This window comes from Pleurodeles waltl, chromosome 2_1 (genome assembly GCF_031143425.1).
Source record: "Pleurodeles waltl isolate 20211129_DDA chromosome 2_1, aPleWal1.hap1.20221129, whole genome shotgun sequence".
Classification (NCBI taxonomy): domain Eukaryota; kingdom Metazoa; phylum Chordata; class Amphibia; order Caudata; family Salamandridae; genus Pleurodeles; species Pleurodeles waltl.
In genome coordinates this window covers 811,888,481-811,912,834 of record NC_090438.1, presented here as the reverse complement: position 1 = coordinate 811,912,834, position 24,354 = coordinate 811,888,481, and the positions used below count along the sequence as shown (strand labels likewise).

Here is a 24,354-nt window from a genome sequence, read left to right as displayed (position 1 = left end):
TTCACCAAGCCATACCATGACTTGTACACATAGGACATTACACGGGGTGTGTTATACCTCTGTGGCCAAACCTGGCGTGTTTCTTGAAGGGAGCAATAGTTTCCTTGATTCGCACAGTATTTCAGTTACTTTCACATTGAAGTTATTTGATGTTGAAAGATCAAGGCTGTGGAGTGACAGCAGGTGTCCCCTATGTGGTTTTGGTCTCTCAAATAGTGACCTGGTGTAATAATGAGCTTTTTCCTCCTGCACATGAGATAAGAGTAGTCAGCTTGTGGCCTTTTATTTCTACCTTTAATGTTAATTTTGACAAGCTGAGCATACTATAGGCCTTATTGTTTAAGAAAAACGTGGCACCTACTTCTGCCAGTGAAACATCTGAATTACAAGTTGCAAGGTTTTCCTCCAAAATACAAGCGATATTGAGCAGAAACTTTTCCCGACATTTTGGTGAACTTGTGCATTAAATATTTAATGCTTCCAACATGGGTGTGGTACACTTTTTTTAAGTGGTTAGCTCTGGTTTTGTTCATACTATTTTTGGAGTTATACCGTCCTTTATACACTCTTTGTTTTCGAGTGAATCTGGTGGCATATCACTTGTGTTATTCCTAAACGGTGGAATCTTGGTCCTATTTTTGCTGCTCTGCAATGGATGTCCCACCTCAAGGCCAAGTAGTAGTGGAACTGCTGCACGTCCAGGTGTGTCATGAATACACAATACAGTACTCTGGAGTGTCTTCGCTGGAGGAACTCAATGGCAACTGGCCCCCCGTCTTTTTAACAAGTAAAGTTCTACTGTGTGCAGCCTCTGTTCTGCTGTTTTTGGTGCTCTTTCAAGTGCGCTCTCGCCATTCGTCTTGTAATGGAAATGGTACAATCTTTGAACATCGAACTGCAGATGTGCCAGCTGAGGGCTCATTTCCGGCGTTGTCCCATGAGACTGCTATTGCTTCAGGATGCTTTCAATGAGCCATTCTTTTCTTTGGAAATGGATGCTACGGCTCACGGATCTTTTATCACTGGCTCTTCTACTGCTGGCACAGTACTGGATGCAACAACCTTGGAGTCAGCTGAGGGCACTGGCCAACTTCACTCTAGACCAGCTCCCTGGCTCAGCTCTCCAGGTATGGGGGTCTCACGTTATCCTACTAGGTAGGGCAGAGACAGAGGGTACACCCGCTATTCTCTCAGAGTTAAGGCAGTGACAGATAGGAAGATACAGGTCTAAGATTACCATGTTCGGACTGTTTATTCTTTTCACCATGTTGGAATTGCTGGTTACAATGCTTTGTTCTAACTGTCTAATGATCAAAGCTCATTTTCTCTATGCAAGAATACGACTGTTTCAACAAATGTTTGAAACCCTTTATTTGCATCTTTCTTGTGCTTACCCTGGGCATACAAGAGTAAAACGATTAGAGGGGTAAGATCTGTTTCCACAACTTTCTTGGGAGTCTGATGGTCATGTTTGAGTTTGCCAAAATGATCTGTTGCCTGGAAAGGTTCAGGGTTCAGGCGAGGCACTGTTAGCTAGCTAGAAATTGGGTTGACGACAACTGAAGATATAGATGGACTCACTCCTCTTGTCCTGAAGTTCTGCACCCTAATATGCAGTCTTACCTTTTCAGAGGAAACTGTATAACACCTTTACATCTTGCATTAGCCAAGACCTTCTGATTTTCCTAAAATTATATAAACTGTATACTTATTTATGAGGGCTTTCAGCCAGCCCTCTTTATCTCTTGGTCCGTTGTGCCATTCACATTTTTCTTTCACTTACTATGTCATACATCGGGGTTATGGGTCAGCCTACTTCAGCCTCAGGATAACTTCACTGTGAGTGACGGTATTTAGTTGTACCTTGGTTTCAGAAGGGGAAGCAGCACAGTATATTGAACTGAAATCAGCATCTGTCCTGATGCTCCAGCACAGTGGTTCTAACCCCTTTTTACTTCTGGGGACCTCCACCAACCTATTATTGGAATCCAGGGACCCCCCACTGAGTAAATTACTAGAAGCCAGGAACCCCATCCTCAGCATTTTTGATAATTCAAACAGCAAAATAATACATACAGTATACAGAAACAAAGATTCATCAAACAAATATACAAATTATGGCATACTTTATTTAATTCACAAATACAAAAAAATCTAAATATGATTGGGAAGGTTTAAGCTTTTCTAAATTCAATTGAGGCCACTCATCTATACTATATTCTGTTTGATGCACTTGTACTACTCCCAAGGCTCAAACTTGGGATGCGACTTTAATTTTTAGCTTCCAGTTTCAAATTCCTTCACATTTAAACGGTGGTTTAACTTTTTCAGTTGTACATTTTCATTCTTTATTTATATACACTTTATTAGTATGTTAATATTATTTAGTTTTTTAATCAGTCAGAGACCCCTATGAGTAGGCAACAAGGACCATCAGGGCCCCCCCCCAACCACAGAAAAAGAACCACTGCTCTAGCATTTGCAAATACAACATGTTCCACAGACAATGATGAAGAACTCGGTTCTCACCTAAAAACAAATTGTGACAGGAATCATAAAAATGTTACCAGACGGACAAGTCTACTGTCTTGAATAATCTACTCGACCTAACTGCAATATGCTCGGCCCATAAAGTGGTCTCAAATTATGTGATGCTAGGCAAATATTTTAATTCACTGTCACCTTTTTATGGGCTTCAAACCACGCCCACGTCATGTCAGTCACTTACATTGGTTTGTGGACTTGCCTTTTAAAATCGACTTACTTTCATTTGTGAAAGGCATGCATATGTGATGCCTTTTCCGGTGTTTATCCACCTACACAGAACTGGTAAACTACTAAAAACATACGAGGCTCGATGTTTTCAGCCTGGGGTCCGGACTACTTTAACTGTTTATTTTCCACACAGTGCAATTGCGAGCAAATGCGAGACCCGTTGCATTGAAAATGCTTGTTCTTTATTACCATCTATGAAAGCACATTCAATAATGTGAGTTAAGCATGTCTGCTGTACAAAAAATATTTGTTTTTTATTTACTAGACCAAATTTTGCTGATCACATGACTGGAGTCTTAGCCCCCTAGTAGCATTATCATCAGGGTGGGCAGTCCTGCCAAGTACCACACAACAGGGATTAGACTAACGCATTGCAGTGCTGGTGTCCACATCACTACACTAAAATGCTTCAGTCACACATAGTTGCACCCCAGGGACCACCCATTACAAGGCTTGCTGCATTTTGCAAAAAGCAGGCAGCACACCTGCAGAGTGAATCTCTGACACAGATTTGACTGGCTGGGAGGGGTGAGAGCTTGCGAGTTCATGTTTTGTTTTTTAATTAATGCCAGTGCAGGGCTTGTGATTAATTCAAGCCCACTGCCTGGCCCTGAAGTCTCACAGGCTTTTCTAGGGAGAACCATGTGCTCAGTTACATATGGTCAGGTGAAGAATAAAAATACTCGCATCATTAGCCGGCCAGGCACTGGCTGCAGCAAATATGAAGATCTGGTAGCGCCCTGCCCACTGTTGTTTTAGATTCCAGCAAGGCACCCCAGACCGCTACCAAGCCCAGAGGAAGATAATTCCATGCAGCAGAGTTGGGGGCAGCTCTCTTTTCTTTTATAAAGAAACAGAAAACTTAAGTGGTGCTCTGCAGCTGATGGAGTCACCCAGGCATAATTTCAGTCCCAGCTGGCTGCGCTGGCTGTTGAATTACAATCAATCTCTTGAGTAGCGAAGGAGGACTCTGAGAGCAGACTGTGTGCGCCAAGGCCAGTCCACTTTGCAGTAAACCCAACAGGCACTACTCAGTCACCAGTAACAAGTTAAAGATCCAAAGGAGTGCTGTATAATTTCTGAAGAACTGCTGTAACCTCCTGAAAGGTAATCCATGCCAGCGATGCAGCCATGTTTACATTTCACATGTTTAACTTCATGTTAGAATCCTAAAGACTATTTCCTTTTGCCACATGTGTTTCTGTAGATTTTAAAGTAGTATTCGCCCCGCTCTGAGTCGAGTCTTCCTTGGATGTTTAGTGAGCTCAGGTTGGTGTTAATGATAGGGCATGACTGTTGCCTCCAGGCAGTCCAGGTTTCTCACTTTGCCGACCAGTGAGTCATACTGGTATTCACACTACCTGCTCGTCCAATCCTTTGCCAATCTGTAGAGCGCATAAACCCATCATCAGACATGTGGTAATTGTAAATACCATTTTATATGGAGGTGTGTGTGAAAAAAGTACACAGTGGTTGAAATATTGACAGCTTTACCGGAAAAGAAAATGTGCTTACCAGTGAGAAGAGAGCGGCCGAGTGTGTGAGCGAGAGAATAGTGAAGAAGAGGTTGACACAAGGAGGTACTTGCAGATGGTATAAAGATAGTGATGAACAGAAAGGAGATGCCATATGACGTATGCAGATGGACAAATTCATTAGATGTGGAGAGAGGTAAGAAAGAAAGTGGCAAAAAGAGTGAAAAGCTGCAGAGGCCATTCTGGACGATAGGACATGACCGACTGAAGCAGTCTGAGGGCCACTTACCCTCAACAGACCTTAGTAATGTTTAAATCAAAGTTTCGGCTTGCTTAAGGGGTATATTCATTATTGTGTTTTATGACCGGATCCCAGAATAGAAAACTCACAGGCACACAAATACTAGTCATTGCTCTGATTTACTCACAAGGAAGTGTCACTCAAAGTGTCACACATTTCAGCAGTAGAATGTCACTCATTTAAACACTAATACCACAGAAGAAATGTCACTCCTAAGGAATCCAAATCCCTGGCAGTTATAGTTGGGCGCAGGAATGTTTCTCAGTTTATGTTTAAAAACACCCACTTTTAATGAATATATCACTAAAGCATGATGGGCTAGCGCACTGTCATTTACAAACAGAACGTTTTCCATTAAAGTGGCCATAAACTTTCCCACTGACATGCAGTTTTACTGACAACAATTATATAGCCTACAAATGACAATGTGGGGAAATCGGGTTTCAGCAGGTATTTATCATTGGTGCATCACCATGTCAAATGTTTTGATTTGTTTTGTTTTAAAATCTTTGTTACCATTGCACTTCAGAATTACCAAAAATGGGTTTTGCTAACTCCAGGTTTTTTTAAATAACTGTACAGTTCATTTACAAGATAGTTAAATGTTGTGTGCTAGGAAAACAACTGACACAATAGTCTTTCATTTCACACTCACTTGTCAGACATTCACTTTACAAAACAACTCTAACTTTGCAGTTGGAGAAAGAAAAGTAAACACCATTCTCCAGCATAAAATAAGCAGCAATTTGTAAGAAAACATACCCAGTCATCTTATCTCTGTTTTTGAATGCACAGCAAATGTAACAGGATAAAAACAGGATTTAAAGGTGTCTTTATTGCTCATTCAATTTCTGACTGAAGAGAACACCTGTTTGCCAGCTAAAGCTCTCTCACCAGAAAGGACTAGTAGCCTCTAAATAAAGATTGCTCTGATAAAATCTGACTCACTATAGTGAGTGGATGAGTAAACTTTTCTGCGCCTGCGTGACAAGTAGCACTCTTCAAAGTCTCTATATAATAGAGATGGAAAAGCAAGCAATGTGGATTCCTATACTGCATTTCTCCACAAAATATGTCCGTCATGGTTGAAAGTGTAGTTCTTCTTTAATGTTTACTTTGAAGGAATACTGCCCTGCTTCTGTTCTACATCAGCAATGACTGAACTTCGATGTAGGTCATGTCAAAGCACCCATGGCAGTAAGTCCAATTGGTGCTGGCACGCAAGGGATTCCCTTTTTTTTAAATTTCAGGTAGGGCTGCAGGGGAATAGCTTCCCCAAAAGCTCAAGGCTTTATGTTGAAAGTGAAAGTAAAATGAGGAGAGAAGCAATTTTGATGGGAGATGTATCATTAGAAAGGTAAATGCCTCCTCTTTCCAATTATCTCTTTCCCTAGTGGATCCCAGCTTGGTGATTGCCACAGGAGGGTGATCCCTAAGCAGAGATCCACCTAAGGGGGGGGGAGAGGCCCTGAGACATGGGCAAGTGCTTCTCTAGAAAATAAAAAGAGTATTTCTACCCACCTGTGAAGGGCAATAGGTGGTGTTTACCACCAACTGACCACCTGGGGGTGGAGAAAGTACATGCGACACAAGGGAATTAACGGGCCAAACAGAAAAGAGGTGGGGCAGCCCACCCAGGCATTGGGCCATGCTCTCACCCCAGAATGCACTCAATAGTCTTTCTGTGCACTGGGTGGCGGATAGGGGGTGTTTAGCCACAAATAGGAGGAGGAGGAGGGGGACAGGAAACCCACTAGATATCAGGGAAAAAAGGGCAAAAAAATTGAAAGAAGGGATGGGGTGTCTATTCAGGCACTGGGCCATGCTGCCACCAAAGAACATGTTTATACATAACAAGGGAAACAGGCTCATCAGGGACCTCGAGTAGACACTGTAATACAAAACAATGGCCCCCTAGACATATTAATGTAATAATGCTGCCAACCAAATGATTATGTATTCCAAACAATGATCAAGAAAATGTTTCTTTATAAAAAGCATTATATAAAGGTGCAAAGGATGCAAGTGAAATACATGCTTGGTGTTCTCTCATCGGTGAGACATACATGTGACAACAGTGATCAAAAGTGTGTATCTAAAAACAAGAATCGCATGACACATTCTTAGCTAATCAACAATATAAATAAGGGTCTGCGATTTCAGTCACAGTTTAGAGCCTTAAGGAGATAGCGGGATCATCATGAGGTCTCTAGAAATAACCGAGCTCAAGAATCATGCTTAAATAATGAAAAGAGAGAGAGTAAAGGAACAAGAAATGCTGTGTAAAGTATGAAAAACATATGTAGAAAGGTGCTCACTTTAGAAAATGTTCCTTACAAAAGGCTGAAAGAAAATAGAAAAGGGGAAACATGAACTTCATATGAAAAAGTCACAGTAAATAACTAAAATCATAAATAAAAACTGCTTACCTCAAGGGGTAATGCAAAAATTAGTAATTCATTAGCCATGATAGATGTGGTTAGGAAGTGGGAACTAATGAGAATGCGAGAAACATTTATTACAAGACCAAAATATGGCAACCAAAGAGAATCCTAAGCAAGACCGAAGGCTCCTATTATGCTTCTCAAACTTGCTTTATTTTAGTGAGCAGCAGTCAAGGAACAACTACAATTCCCATGAGGCAAAGGGGAACAGAAGCCAATGGGAAGTAAAAACGTATCAGGATATGAACCAATGGGGACAGGAGACCTGGTATAATCACTATACTTGACTGCGACCAGTCAAGGATAAGTGTTTTTCTCTTTATTCTACTGTTTATGTCAATGGTGTTGAATAACTATTTAATTCAATTTGTTTTTACTTCTATATATTCGCTTGATGTTTTTATTGCCGCTGAATGTGCCCGTCTTGTATTTGCCGCCCGCTTCTCCGCGTCCCTGTTAACCGGTACCTCTCCTACACCTTTCCTTACGGCGCGCGAGCGCCCGCGGCGTTCTATTATCTCCTCTCCGTCTAACGGCCTCACCGTTGCGTGAGTTTTTCCTGTCAAATTTGCTCGCTTCACAACGGTCGCAGAGCCGGTCCTTTCCTTCATTCCTTTGTGGATTTCCTCTCCGCTTGCCGGCCGCTGTCTGAATAATCCTCCGGATATCGTATTTCTCTGCCTCACTGCCTTGGCAACGCCCCGTTTGGCGTGTACTATCCTTTTTCAGCAATAAGACCATTTTTTATTAACCTTTATTATCCACACTATTTCTCTGTTACAATGGATAATGATAATTTCCCTGACCACTCCAGCAGTCAGGATGATACTTTTGGCCAAGATTTTGGACATTTTATTAATGAGGCAGTAGCAAAGGCCATTTCAGTTTCTATGGGCAAAATGACAAGAAACCTTGAGTCTTCTGTAAAATCTATGGTTTCAAAATCCTTACTGGCCCATTCTGCGGGGGAAAGCAGAAAACGTAAGATTAAAGACTTGACTGCCCAAAAGGCCCAAATTGACGTCACCCCTGATGGCGCCAAGTTGACTGGAAAAGTCTCTTCACCCTAGGATGAGGACGAGCCTCCTCCCAGGCCTCTTTTGAAGGAGGGGAAATTAAAGGCCTTCCATGGAAAATGTACTGCCAAAACCAAACATATTTCCAGTGCGCCAAAGAAAATCGTAATATCTCATATTTCTGACACTGATGAAGATATGGGTGACATGGACGACGATCCAGACGTACTGGGCTCCCTTTCCCACTTCTCTCCTCCCCTTAAAAAAACAAAATTAGATAATTCGAATCCCTTTGCAGACAAATTAATCCTGGATTCTGACTGTAATCCCATGTTTGACCCTTCCCTCCTCCACCATCCCAATTCCACTGAATGGCTTCCCTCCTCCAACGTAGGGGATTACATCGCTTCCTGACTGAGATTACCTTTGGATAAACCCACTAGAGCCGAACTGAGATCTGAATGCCCCAGACCATCCCTTTGTTCCAACATTACATCCACTCCCTCAATTGACCAACCCCTCCTTACTTTCTTTTCTAAGTTTGGCAAAGATCCCCGCAACGGGGTCAACAAGGCCTGGTCGAGCTGCCAGGACAAACTTTTAGACTTGGTGGGGCAGTTGGCCCTTATTTTCGATATGGCAGAAATGGTAAAAATGGACAATTCTGATACTGACCCTTCTGAACTCTCACTTTGGATTCAAAGAGCCTTTTGCCTTTTAGGCAACGCAAACGCCGCTATTACGCATGAGAGGAGGAAAGGCCTTTTACTAAAGCTGGATCCAAAACTGGCCAACTTCGCGTCTATTGACCCAGGCATTAAAGCAGATGGACTCCTTTTTGGCCAATCGTTCATCAAAGACTTCGGAAAATTCGTATCTACCTTCGCCTCCGTAGATATGGCACAACAATCAATCAAGAAAGTCTTTAATCAACGGGTTTTTGCAAAGGCCGGTACAGGTAGGAGCCGCTTTACTGTCCATTAATTTCGATCGCAAGGATCCAGAGGCTACTTCAACTCCGCCTACGAGACTCAATCCTACAAACCCCAGTTCTATCCCCAGCATGGCAGAGGCTACCGCGGCCGTGGACAACGTGGTACCAGACATAACTACCAAAAAGGTAAGCCACAATTCTGGCCTTCCTCCTGTAGGAGGTCATCTTCCCTTATTTGCAGCAAAATGGCACACTATCACATCTGATCCATGGACTCACAACACAGTTCAAGGTTATTCAATAGAGCTTTATTCAACCCCTCATCAAACATTTCGCCTCTTCGTTTCTCTTCAACAATGTCCTCTCTCATCTCGGAAGAGATTCAGGTACTTCTTTCCAAACAAGCCATAGAAGTTTCCCGTCAGGATCCTTTGGGTTTTCTGAGCACTCTCCTTTTAGTCCAGAAAAAGAACAAGAAATTAAAACCCATTATCAATCTCAGGCATTTCAATTGCTTCGTCGTATACAGACATTTCAAGATGGAAACCATCGTCCACCTAACAGATATTCTCCTTCCTTGCGATTATATGGTTCGTCTAGACGTTCAGGACGCGTACCTAATCATCCCGATCCACGTGAACCACAGAAAATACCTCTAATTCCAGTGGCGGAACCACACTTACCAATTTTCATCCCTTCCGTTCGGCCTTTCGTCAGCACCCTGGTGCTTCACAAAAATAATGAAACCGGTAGCAGCCCACCTCAGATCCCTAGGCATCAGATTACTAATCTATCTTGACGACATCCTCCTAATGCACCAGAACTGCCTTTCTCTTCAATCCCATCTCCAGTCCACATACTCCCTTCTCTCTCAATTGGGTTTCCTCATCAACAAGGAAAAATCCATCACCATTCCTTCCCAACAAATGGAATTCCTGGGTTTCATAATCAACTCCTCCTCCATTACTCTGCATCTTCCTCAGCAAAAAGTAAAATCCATCAAATATGAAATTCTAAAAGTACTACACAGTTCCTAGATTTCTCTCAGATCCCTAGCCAGAATCGTGGGCCTTCTCGCCTCTTCAATTCAGGCCATATTTCCCGGCCCTCTCCATTACCGGGCTCTTCAAAGAATAAAAATTTGTCATCTCAGACAAGGTCTTTCATACTCAGAAACTATTTATCTGGACCAGGAGTTCCGATTAGAGCTCCAATGGTGGATAGACCATTTAGATGCCTGGAACGGCAGAACTATCTTTGTATCAGCCCCAGATCTTGTGTTAGAATCAGATGCAAGCCTGACGGGATGGGGCGCCCGTTGTGGCACAATCTCGACTGGAGGTTCATGGTCTTCAGAGGAGTCCAAATTGCATATCAACTCCATCCTTTGATTTTTCAATCTCTTCTATACAGATGGGGCCGCTTCTAAATAGATCTTTTTGCCTCTCATCTCAACACACAACTTCCACTGTTTTTCAGCTGGCGCCCGGATCTTTCAGCTCTAGCCTCCAATGCTTTTCTCCAGGATTGGTCTTCTTCTCTCAATTATGCGTTCCCTCCATTCTTAATGATTACCAGAGTACTCGCTCAAGTCAGGCGCCAGAAAGCAACATTAATAATCGTTGCCCCTTTTGGCAAACTCAAGTTTGGTTCCCTCCCCTCCTCGAGCTCACAACCGACTTCCCGGTCCTTCTTCCGACCTTCCCTTAAATTCTACGGAATTCCCTAGGTCATCCACATCCCCTTATTCTCAACAACACTCTCACACTTTCGGCCTGGAAGGTATCGGGTCTTCCCAATCTTCCATTCCTATTTCGGCAGAAGCTTCAGACTTCATTAATAAGGCCTGGGCCCCTGGTACCAGGAAAGCCTACTGTTCCGCCTTGTCTCTTTGGACAAGCTGGTGTGTGGGAAGGGGCCTCGATCCCTTTTCAGCCGATGTAATTTACATAATTAATTTCCTAGCTGCCCAAGCTAGCGCAAGTAAGTCTTACAGAACAATCAATTTGTATAGATCAGCTATTTCCTTACAACATACATACAACAACGGAAAACCTATTGGAGAACATCCTCTGCTCTGCCGTCTACTCAAGGGAGTAACATTTTCTTTCCCTCCTTTACCCAAGTATTCAAAACTTTGGGATGTTAATGTTGTCTTAAACCTGTTTCTTTCCTGGCAGGATAATTCGGACCTATCCTTAAAAATGCTTTCTGCTAAACTTACAATGTTACTCTGTCTGGTTTCTATCAAACGTTTGTCAGATGTGAGAGCTTTAGATATTTCCTCTCATCAGTTTTCCCCTACAGGCGTTATTTGTTTCCATCGACAGACGTACCAAAACCAATCTCCGCTCAGTGTTCTACCCTTATTTCCCCAACCAACCTAAATTATGCGTAGGTCAATGCCTTAAGGTGTATGAAGATCGCACAGCCAATGTCAGAACGTCCTCGTGTTCCCAACTCCTTATTTCTTTCCGCAAACCTCACAGGCCAGTTTCCTCGGCTACCCTGGCTAGATGGGTTCGTTGGGTAATGTCCTTAGCTGGTATTGACACCTCAACTTTTGGCGCTCACTCTTCCAGAGGAGCTATGGCTTCCAAAGCTTTTTGGTTGGGTTCTAGACATGAGGACATTCTGAGATCGGCTGATTGGTCCAATGACAATGTCATTAGAACTTTTTATTGTAAACCGGTTCATACAGTAACTTCTGTCATTATTAACATGCTTCAAACAAGCGTAATAGGAGCCTCCAGTCTTGCCATAAAATGTAGATTTTCCTAGTATTCTATGACGGTCTTAATTTTATTAAAGATACGGAGGCAAGTATTATCCCTCCTCAGAGTCTCTCTAACATTAGTTTTTTCTCGACTTTTTTCCCTCCCCACAGTATCGTCTAATCAACCACAGAATTCAACCTGAATGTCAAGCAGTATCCTCGGAGACACCATCCCCGTTCGATGACCTTCCTCGATGTCAACTTCATCCTCTTCCTGCTCCCCGGATCTCCCCGCGCCTTCTGTCCTGGATGAACTTTTTTCAAGAACTGTGTTCTCTCTTATTGGCCGTTACTGATGTTTTTGCTATACTTCCCCTGTTCACCCACACAGACTACCCTTCTCGCATCAAGAAAGAGGGCTGGTCGCAGTCAAGTATAGTGATTATACCAGGTCTCATGTCCCCATTGGTTCATATCCCGATACGTTTTTACTTCCCATTGGCTTCTGTTCCCCTTTGCCTCATGGCAAATTGTAGTTGTTCCTTGACTGCTGCTCACTAAAATAAAGCAAGTTTGAGAAGCATTATACTCGCCTCCGTGTCTTTAATAAAATGAATACTTTCCGTCATAGAATACTAGGAAAATCTACATTACCTAGGGAAAAAGGTTCAAAACTCGGAGGATGATATCGGGAGCCAATTGGAAGCATTCCCAAGCCATGGAAGACTATGATTCACTGCCTGGTGTGTAGTGTGAGCCTCTCCATGAAAAATCAGTCCCAAATTGGGAGCGAATACAAGAAAGTTGGGCACGGTGCAATGGAAGCAGCATCCGGACGTCAAAGTGAACAGCAAGTGGAAAAGAACGCGACCACTTGTTGGTTTCACATTTATGCCAGCATCGTGAAAATGAAGGTAGGACTGAGAACAGCTGGTGTGCTGGATGTGCGAATAACAGGTATTAGAGAGAAAGAAAGGACACAGAGGTTCTAAATGGAGCGGCCATATTGGTATGCTTGAGAGTTACAGAGCAAACGTAGAGAGAGAACTACTTCTACCTCCAATATCACATCACCGCAACAGAAAAGTGATTATTGTGGATTTCTTAGGAGATACAAAGGTGTAAAAATGAAACCATGAAAAGAAAATCATCCACTCGTTGGTTTCACATTGAAGCCAGCGGTGTGGAAATGGGACACAAAAGTGGACAGCATCTTTGATGTGTGGATAATAGAGTAGTGGAATGAAAGGTAAACAGAGTGGTCGTATTGGAATTGTCGCGAGTTAACGACCTAATGCAGGGAGAAGAATGCTACCCCAATATTATAAAGTTGAAATCAGAAAAGTAAATAAAGTGGAATTCCTAGGGAATATAAAGGTGTAAGAATGAAAAACAGAAAAATCCAAAATGGGAGTGTCACGGGAGACTAACAGATAAGGATACTGCAACACAAGAAGAGGTATTACAAAAAAAAGGACCAGTATAGACCACATTAGAAGGAGACTGACGGTGACAGCACATATTTACATTAAATTTGCAGTTGACATTTGCCAAAGTTTGGCACCGAATAGGACTGCTAATTTATGATTTACCTCTTGAGGTAAGCAGTGTTTATTTGTCAGTCTGGTAATCTATGATTTATTTTGCTAAGATTCATGTCTTCCCCTTTTCTATTTTCTTTCAGTCTTTTGCAAGGTCGATTTTTTTTTGTGAGTACCTTTCTATATATGCTTTTAGTACCTTACACAGCATTTCTTGTTTCTTTACTATCTCTATCTTTTCTTTATTTCAGCATAATTCTCGGGCTTGGGTATATCTAGAGTCTTATTGATGATCAAACAATGATCAAAAGGTCGACAAATTGTGGAACTTCACTCACACCCACTGCACCGTTATACAATGCATTTATAAAGAAATATTTTCTTGATTATTTATTGGTTTGCTAGCACTGTTGCATTCACGTCTAGAAGCCATTGTTTTGTATTACAGTCGCCACCCGAGAACAGGCATAGACCCTCATTATGACATTGGCGGTAAATCCCGCTTACCACCATGTCGACTGCTGCCAACATAGCGCCGCTGCCGCGGATAACCGCCAGGCATATTATGACACACACATACCAATCCATCACTATACAGCCACACACAAGTCCGCCAGCCCAAAGGTCAGTGATAAACTGGCGGTATCCAAACCCACACCGTTACGCCAACAGAACTAGGCCCATCACATTATGACCCACGAATCACCGTGGTGGACATTGAATGGCAGTAAACCATTGGCGGGACATACCGCTGTGCTCAAAAGACACACACACATACAAAACAACACTACATTGGTCAATTTAAATAACACACACCTGACACCCATACACACACCACACCCACACCACCATAAAACACACACCCACAATACCCACAACCCTTTACAACTAGAAAGAAGTGCCACCAGAGAGAGATACAGCAAGAGCACCCACACAACCAGAGCCACATAACCATCATCTATACACCATCCATGCACCTTAAATCACACACCCCACACATCCTCACCCACACCATTCACTACACCCATGGCACCACAATGACATCACAGATTCTCTGAGGAGGAGCTAAGGGTCATGGTGGAGGAAATCACCTAGGTAGAGCCACAGCTATTTGGATCACAGGTGCAGCAGACATCCATTGCTAGGAAGATGTTGCTATGGCTGAGAATCGTGGACAGGCTCAACGCTGTGGGACAGCTCCCAATAACAAGGGATGGAACGACCTACGGGGGAAGGTGCATTCCACAGCAGCAAGACACCAACTAGCTGTACAGAGGACTGGCGGTGGACCCCCGCCTCCTCTCCCACAACTAACAACCTGGGAGGAGCAAGTCTTGGCAATCATGCATCCTGAGGGCCTGGCAGGAGTAGGAGGAGGACTGGACTCTGGTAAGTCAAATCTATATTACTATCACCCCCCCTACCTGCATGCCATCATAAACCCCCACCCGTACCCTCACTCCCATCACTTCACCACCTCCCACATACCCCACCATCACAACCCACTCATCCCAATACCAAGCCCTGCATGTAACACCAATGCATGGACACCCCTCACAGACCTGCATTGACACCTATCACTACTGCATGCACACTGGAGAGAATCTCCTAGCCCACTAAATAGCAGCTCACAAAAAGGCAAATCTGCCAGGGCAACAACAACCATAGAGGGCAACACACCCATGCACATGATGTCACAGGCGGAAATAATAACACTGCATTTACATCCCCACAGGTCCCCCAGCCAATGTCACCGGAGAAGAGGTGCCAGCAACATCCAGTCCCCTCCCGAAGAGGCCCACAGTGATGACAACAGCTCTGCTCGCCTGGATCTGGATGACCAACCTGGCCCATCAGGGATCTCCGGATAGTCGGTTACCCAGGCACACTCTCACACCACCCACCACAGAGCCCCCCTCAGGAAACACTACCACAGCACCCACCTAGCGGGCCCATACCTCTGTCCACAGGACACGTCAATCAGCAGTGTGTCCACCACTACAGGGACCCCAGGCCACCCCACAAACACAGGATGATCAGGGACCTGGGGTCAGTGTCAGTGGGCACACGGTTCAGGGGGCAGAGGCACAGGACAACCGGGAAGCTGGGAGGACTGCTGTGCGACAGGGGGAGGACAGACCCGGGGAACCGACTCTCCAGGAGGCACTCACCGCGATCCTGGGAGCATACCAACATTCCCAGGATATGCTGGGCCAGATTCTGGGCAAGTTGCAGGAGAACATGTGGCTGCAGAATGGGCAGTACCTGGGGATCAGGGAGGACTTGAAGGACATCAACACCACCCTGGTCTCCATTGCAGGGCTGCTGGCAGACATGGCCAACACTATGAGGGAGGCAGTGGCACCCTACCGGGCTGCTGCCACTAGCCAAACCAATGAACAGCCCTCCACCTCCGCTGCCGCTAGTGGACAGGAGGCCCCACCACAGGACCAACAGACCACCAGCACCCCTCCCCGTGCAGAAGGAGAACCACCCCGCACACATTCCCTGCGATCCAGGCAAAAGCCAGAGACTATTGCCAAGACCCCTGACAGGAAATAAGACTCTCCTGATTGTCACCCTTGTGTCCCACTCTGTCACCCTCTCCATCTTGAACTGCCATTGCTCCCCTTCCTATGCCCTCTTGGACAATGCACCTGTAATACAAATAGACTGGACTCTAACCTGGACTTTACTCCACCATCACCTCAGCCCATTGCACAACCCCTCTACTTCTTAGCACTTAAATAAACACCCTTTGAAAAAATACAAATATGGAGTAAGTCAAATGATTTAAGTATGTATTTGTTTAACAAGATTTAAACATTGAAAATGAACTGTACAGTAAGGTATACATAGAAATGACCAGTAGTTGGCTGCAGTCAACACACCAGGAGCGATAGTGGGGCACAAATATCTGCAAATAGAGATGCCAAAGTGTACAGTGAGTGGCCATAGAAGTGGGAAAATCAGCCTCCCAGTGACAATGTCAAACACAAAACTGTCAATTAAATGTGAAGTTACACTGTCTTGCCAGTGTGTCATTGGAAGTATTGACGAATTATTGCACTTCTGTTGTCCTCATCCTCAGCTTCACTGTCCACAGGGTCCACTGCTGCCACACGGTCATCTCCAGCCTCATCCTCCTACAGAAAAGGCACCTGGCGACGTAAGGCAAGGTTGTGCAATATACAGCATGCCACGATGATCTGGCAGACCTTCTTGGGTGAGTAGTACAGGGATCCACCTGTTAGATGGAGGCAACGAAACCTGGCCTTCAGGAGGCCAAAGGTCCTCTTTATAATTCTTCTTATTCACCCATGTGCCTCATTGTAACGTTCCTCTGCCTTTGTCCTGGGATTCCTCACAGGGGTCAGTAGCCATGAGAGGTTGGGGTAACCAGAGTCACCTGCAAATATCGAGGGACAACTGTTAGCCACACACCAACCCTTAGGGCCCACACCATACACATACACCAACATATAATGGGTGGGAACCAGGGCTCACCTATTAGCCACAACCTGTGACTCTGGAGTTGAGCCATCACATATGGGATGCTGCCATTCCTCAGGATAAAGGCATCGTGCACAGACCCAGGATATTTCGCATTGACGTGGGAGATGTACTGGTCCACCAGAGGCCCACCATCTGCACATTCATGGAGTGAAAGCTCTTTTGATTTCTGAACACCTGTTCATTTCGCAAGGGGGGGCGGTTGGGGGGGGGGAGACAAGTGCAATATGTGTACCATCAATTGCCCCAATAATGTTGGGGATATGTCCCATTGCATATAAATCAGCTTTCACTGTGGCCAAATCCTCCACTTGGGGGAAAACGATGTAGCTGCACATGTTTTTAATCAGGACAGACAACACTCTTGTCAGCACTATTAAGAACATTGGCTGAGACTTTCCTGCTGACAAGCCCACTGTCACTTGGAAGGAGCCAGTTGCCAGGAAATGGAGCACTGATAGCACTTGCACAAGAGGGGGGATCCCGGTGGAGTGACAGATAGCAGGGATTAGGTCAGGCTCCAATTGGGCACACAGCTCTGTGATTGTGTCCCTGTCCAGTCTATAGTGAGGATAATGTGCCTGTCCTCCATTGTTGCCAAGTCCACCAGGGGTCTGTACATGGGGATATGCCTCCATATTCTATTCATCCGCAGCGGTTGCAATCTATGGGACAAAATGGTGAACAGCTGGTCAGTATCTCTTATTTCCAACCACTACACTTCAATGCATGTTGTGATTGTAACAGTATTTTGTTGGAGAGGTCCAAATGGTGCATATGTGTACTGTGACACATTTAGGAGCCATGGCCTGCACCCCCCCTGAAATGGCGTCCGCCTGTCCTGTTTGGAGGGACAGTTGGAAATGAGATAATTCCGCGGTGCAACTCCTCATTGGTTAACATTGGGCACTATGGGTTACAGTGGCCAATGGTGATGTACGCCGGCGGTGATGGTATCTGTTCACTCACTTGCTACCTGACCTTCAACAGGAGAGGACCTACACTGCACATGCTGCTGTGACCTGTGTCTGAAACTGACCATGGCTCGTGTCACTGGGGAAAGGGCCCCTGTCTTCACCTCGGCAGAGTTGGAGAGACTGGTGGATGGGATCCTACCCCAGTACCGAATGCTGTATGCGCCTCCAGACTAACAGGTGAGTACACTGTGAGTATGATGCATGGGGCGTGAATGCATGGAGTGCTGTGTGTGATGGCCTCATGTAGGGTGTGTGTGGTGAATGGTCTCTGGGCAGCGTGCAGCATGTATGGTGGGCCATGTCTGTGCTAATGGGGATGGGAAGGGGCATGGTGACCATGAGTGTAACAGGCAGGACGGTCGCACTAATACCTTTCCCTGTGTCCATTTCCCTGCAGGTCAGCGCCCATCAGAAAAAGGGTATATGGTGTGCCATCGCCAAGGACATGTGGACCCTGGGGGGTATACGAAAGGCAGAGCACCCACTGTCGCAAACGGTGGGAGGACCTGAGATGCTGGGCACGAAGACAGCGGAGGCCCAGCTGGGGATGGCCTCCCAACGAAGAAGGGGTGCCCGTTGAACCCTGACCCCCCTGATGGCCCGCATACTTGCGGAGGCCTATCCGGAGCTGGATGGGCGCTTGGGGGCATCACAGCAGCCACAAGGGGGTGAGTACAGTGCCCCAATATACAGCTTGTGCCTGGTGGGGTGGGATCCGGGTGGGGGATGTGGGCCTGAGTGTGCCATTGCAGCATAGGTCCCATGTTGGGCAGGGTTCTGATGTAAAATTCCTCCAACTAAGCTAGTAGGCATCCACTACTGGGCAGGGGTCTGTGGGTCTCAGGTATACTGCAATTGGCATTAGGTGTCCCTATCCATGGCCTGGTGACTACCACTGTGACTGGTAGTGCATTTCCTAGTGCGTAGGCCTGTTCCGTGTGTGTGTGTTGTGTACGACAAGGGTGGTGTTGTTGCCGCCATTGACCAAGTGTATCCTTTGTCTCTCCCCCCCCCTTTTTGTTGTGTCACCCTGTCCTTATGTGCATTAGCATCATCTGGCAGAGGAGCAGAGGTACTGGCGACGGAGGGAGATACATCCCACAGGACACAGGATGCAGATTACACTGACTGTGAGGGCACCAGTGGGACAGAGGGTGAGGGGAGCACCATGACAGAGACAGGAGGGGACAGTTCGGACACGGATTCCTCCTCCGATGGAAGCTCCCTGGTCGTGGCAGACACCTATGTGCCCACCCCAGCTACAGCAGCCACCCCCTCTATCAGCAGCCCCTCAGCGAGTTTCCCGTGCCCACTCACCCAGGAGGGTGGGCATCTCCTTCGCCCCAGGCACCTCATGCCCTGCCCCAGTTAGCCCTCCTGCCCTGAGTGAGGAGGCTATTGACCTCCTGTGATCCATCTCTGTTGGGCAGTCAACCATTGTGAATGCCATGCAGGGGATGGCAGCCCAAATGCAACAGTCCAATGCATTCCTGGAGGGCATTCACACTGGCATGGCTGCCCAACATAGATCAATCCAGGCTCTGGCCTCCTCTCTGATGGCAGCTATTGTCCCTGTTTTTAGCCTCCCCCCTCCAACTTCCTCTACCCAATTCCATTCCACTCAACCCCAACCTATCCCAAGCACAAAGGCAGACGTGCATGTACTCTGGACAACACACGAGTATACATGGCAAGCACAAGCACCACACTTCATCCCACAGGCACTCACACAAACACCATCCAGATGCAGACATACCAACATCCACTGCCTCCACTGTGGGCCCCTCCTCCTCGTCCTCCATCTCCCTCCCAGTTGTGTCTACACCCACATCCGCATGCACTACATCCTCATCCACTACCCCCACCACCATCACCATCACACCTAACAGCACACGCCCCTCACTGGTAGTCACCACCCCCACTTCCATGCACATGGCCGTGTCCTCTCCCACTGTGTCTGTGCCCCCTCCTCCCAAATTACACAAACGCAAGCACTCAGATACCCAACAGCTATCCACCTCACAACAGCGTCCAGCCCATGCACCTGCACCCAAACACAGCAAACGGACACCTCCTACAACCACTCCCTCTTCCTCCACTCCCAAACCATCTCCCTCTTCCCACCCCAATGTCCCTAAGAAGCTTTTCCTCGCCAACACTGACCTCTTCACTAGCCCTCCCCCGCGTCCCTCACATCAGGCCAGGGTGGTCAAAACCCAGGCAAGCACCTCAGCCACCCAGTCCACAGGCACAGTAGTGTCCACAGCTACACTAGGTGGGAGAGGATCCCGGGCACCAGGCAGCCACACTGATAGGGTGCCTGCACCAAGTGCTGCAAGGAGGCACTCCCAGCTGCTGCAGGGAAGGGCAAGGAGGCACCCCCAGCTGCAAAAAGGAAGGGCAAGGAGGCACCCCCAGCTGCTGACAGGAAGGGCAAGGAGCAATCCCCGGTTGCTGAGAGGAAGGGCAAGGAGCAGTCCCCAGCTGCCAAAAGGAGCAAGGAGCCATCCCCAGCTTCTGGCAGGAAGGGGAAGGGGCCTGCACCAGGAGGCAAAAAGGAAAAGAGGCCTAGTGCTGGGACTCAGTCAGAGCCCCCACCACCAACCATGGTGGCTCAGCCGTCCAAGGCTGCAGGGGATGGGTTGGAGCCTCCCCCCTCAACTGCCAGCACCGCCACCAGCACCACTGCCAGCAGCAGCAGCCCCAGTGGGCAGCCGTCCGAGGCTGCAGGGGAAGAAGGGCTGGAGCCTCCCCCACCACTGCCAGCAGCAGCAGCCCCAGTGGGCAGCCGTGCAAGGCTGCAGGGGAAGGGCTAGAGCCTCCCCCCACCACTGCTAGCAATGCCACCAGCACCGCCACTGCCACCACTGAGCAGCCGTCACTGCCGGCGGACAGTGTGTAGCCCTGCGTCCCTGGGCTGTTGCGCGGTCTGGCACCAGCAAATCCTGTGGGTCTAACACTCAGGTGAGAGACTGTGGCCTTGCACTCCCCAAGATCTGCATCACAGGGCATGTTGCCCCCTCCAGCACCAGTGGAGATGCCATCCACTCACCTCATCCTTCCCAGGATGGAGCTCACTGGGCACAATGCCCCCTCCAGAACCAGTGGGCAAATCACCCACTTGAGAGACTGTGGCCTTGCACTTCCCAGGACCAAGCAGTGGGCAAATCACCCACTTGAGAGACTGTGGCCTTGCACTCCCCAGGACAGAGCACAGGGCATGTTGCCCCCTCCAGGACCAGTGGCGTTGTACCATCTTCCGGCTGAGGTCCCCCCCCATTACCCATCCCCCTGAGATGCCTGTCTATTTTCAACCTGATGCCCCTGCAGTGTTCTCTCTGTGTTGTTGAAGGAGTCAGATTGGGCCTTGGACTTTGTAATGTGGCCCTGTGGCCCATGGACATTGAGGACTGGGCAGTGTCCCTTGCATTGTAAATCTGTATATACTTTTTGATTTGGAAGCACGGATTTCACCTATAATTATCTTATTACAGCCTTTTTACACTATAGTATTTGTCCTTGCATTATTCCTGAGGGGTACAGGGTGAATATGTTATGTCACTGCATCTGGTTGAGTGTGTGGTGTTGTGGGTGGGGATGTTGCATGTTGCGTGTGTGTGTCACTCTCTTTTTCCTTCCCCACTCCCCTGTGTGCTAAGCGTCAGTACTCACCGTGGTCATCTTCGCCGGCGTTGGTGTTCGTAATGGAGCAGAAGGTAGAAGAGCATGGGGAACACATGCAGCTTTGGCTCCATGGTGGCGTGGTCCTTCCCTGAGTCTCCAGAGGTGAGTCGTTTCCCTTCTGTGTTCTGTTTCCGCCAGGCTTTTGATGTCATTGGTACCGCCCCGGAAAAGGTGACAGATAGGCGTGTCATATTACTGTGGGCCGTACATTGTCTTCCGCCTGGCTACTGGCGGTTACCACTGTGGTGCCTGTTGGTTTTGCCCTGGCAGTTGGTGTGTTAAAGTGGCTGTCTGTCTGAGCGATTTCCGCCGTGGTCATAATTTCATACTTATTATCGTCGGCCTGTTGGCGGTATTACCGCCGCTTTATCACCGACTGCCAGGGTTGTAATGAGGGCCATAACATTATTTTTGCCCTCTGAGGATTAAAATACCCCCCTAGCAAGGGAGAGGATATGTAAATTATTTTATGTATGGCACAGCAGAGTAGGGGTACATCTCAATTACATCTTACTTGCCATGATGAATGGCTGCACTATTTGGGAACAAAGTCAGCTGGCAACTAAGCATACCTCCTACACCTAAACATTTCTGAAAACGAAACACCCAGGGGAGTCCAGGTTAGTGTGACCTCTATGGATTCCACAACGTTTTCGTCCCTACAGTGGCCTGCAAGCCTCAAATTTTGCCTAAAATCTCAATTTCTCTCACAGTACTGGCCAGGAAAATTCTAGCAGTTGCATCCACAAAATTCCTACCAGCCAGCATTCCACACTTTTCCCAGTAAAAACAGTATCCCACTTGTGTAGCTTTGCCAATGCTTGATCTCTGATGTTTCAGGATATATGACATGGGTGCAGCATAGTAGGTTATGTTATCAAGAACCAAACATGCAACCCCAAAGGATTTGGAATTTTTTATTTGAAAGAGAGGATTTATCTTTTCTCACGATTTGGTATGCATGTTGTGGTTTGGTGTGTAAAGTGGAGCTCTGAACTGGGCTACATCCCGAGTGGTTTACTACACATAGTTCATCTGACCACTTGAATAAAAGTGCAGGCTGGCACATCTCTAGGTATGAAATTTCGGTGTTCATTTCATTTGGTCGAAGATGATTTTCCTTTATCCAGAAAGGATGGTATTCTAAAAAGTGATTACTTTTAACTGACCTCCAGGGCTTTCCATGCAGATATGCAGCTGAAAATCGTTTGAAGGTAACTGGAATTTCAGATGATGTGATAAGCTGCCGTGTAGCCTCATGTAGATACTTAAAAAAGCTGAGAAAACAGTGGTGCTTCCGAGGGATGCCACAAGAGATACGTTTCAATGAAGAGGACAAGAAGTCCAAAAAGATCTGACAACATTTACCTGGAAGTGCAACTTTGTGTGTTAAATAATACACTTCTAAACCTACAGCTACCTGAAGTAAGCTGGCAGGGGCATGGGAAAGAACACCAAACACATCCCAATTTATCAGGAGACATAGCGGGAAAAAAATCATAATGAAGGAATAACATTTAAAAAAAAGAGAGAAGAAAGTTGCAATTGCTCATTCTTGCACCGACAGTCAGTAAACATTTATTTCCCCTTCAGCTGCTGTCTTCTTAATTTGACATTCCTAAGGCCAGGTAATATACAACTAATACACGTGGCCGGTTGTGAAAACATTTAGACAAAGGAAGTTGAACAGGCTACAGACGAATTTCTTAATTCAGCTTTTAATAAGTAATACAGTTTATCTTTATGCAGTTAGTTATATAAAACAGTTATAGCTAACACCAGGTCTAGTTTACAGGCATCTGTCACGGCACGTAAAAATGCGTACAAAAGTGAGATGTCATACTTTACAGAGAAGGAAGAAAGGCACACCCATTGTAGAGACTGGGACAAGTTTCTAGGACTGAATACAAAGCATATGTTAAATTCAAGCCATTTTATAATGCAAACTGTTTCGGTACACAGCAGGTATGCTCTAGCCTTATACTTTAACAATCAAGCCACTTTGCTTCTGCCTGAAAGAGTGAAATCAAATTCTGTGGTATACGGTACTAATTTCGTTAATAAAATTATCTTTTATTGAAAAAATATCAGAAGACAGAGCACTTTTCATTTCTGTACCGAGATTCCCTGCACCCAAAATAAAACTGATAGCATTGACCATTAAAGAAAAAGTAGTTTGTGATATCTGTTCATACCTGGAATGATAGTGTAGCTAACTGCTCTCTTCTCAAGGTAGGCAAGGTAAGGAGGAATTACTTCCTGCAGAAAAACTACATCTGGGCTGTACCTGGACAAACATATAAACGGAGGCAAGAACAACAGGATGGAGTAAGGTTCGCATGCCATTCAGTTACCAATTCATTGGCAAGCACATACACAACATAAAATTCATACTAAATTGTATTTGTGTCTTAGAATAATGACATGAAATTTAGAAATATAATTATAAAAAGATATAAAAAATACATGACTGAACAATTAAAACATCACCACAACTGTTGCAGGCATTTATTTTTTTACACTATCTTATAATACCAGAAAGATCTTTTAACAGAGTAGGCAGAATATCATGAAAACATTTAATGCACTTCAAGTACACATTAATGTACAGTGTAGCTAGAAACAAGCAATTGGGAAGCTATGAAACAGGATTTATGGTTCAAATCTATTTTATATATTTGAACAGACCCCTTCAATGGTTTTTAAACAGTATACAGGGAGTGCAGAATTATTAGGCAAGTTGTATTTTTGAGGATTAATTTTATTATTGAACAACAACCATGTTCTCAATGAACCCAAAAAACTCATTAATATCAAAGCTGAATATATTTGGAAGTAGTTTTTAGTTTGTTTTTAGTTTTAGCTATGTTAGGGGGATATCTGTGTGTGCAGGTGACTATTACTGTGCATAATTATTAGGCAACTTAACAAAAAAATATATATACCCATTTCAATTATTCATTATTACCAGTGAAACC

The 24,354-nt window shown here is 45.7% G+C and overlaps 1 protein-coding gene across 2 annotated transcripts in view; it reads right to left on the bottom strand.

The window, feature by feature from the left end:
- Positions 1–24,354, bottom strand: part of TDP2 (tyrosyl-DNA phosphodiesterase 2) — a 156,382-nt gene that overhangs the window by 52,312 nt on the left and 79,716 nt on the right. For both annotated transcript variants that reach the window (XM_069218725.1, XM_069218734.1), the window contains one exon: positions 23,572–23,663. In XM_069218725.1, the coding sequence (XP_069074826.1) occupies positions 23,572–23,663 (92 nt within the window). The remainder of the gene's footprint in view (positions 1–23,571; positions 23,664–24,354) is intronic.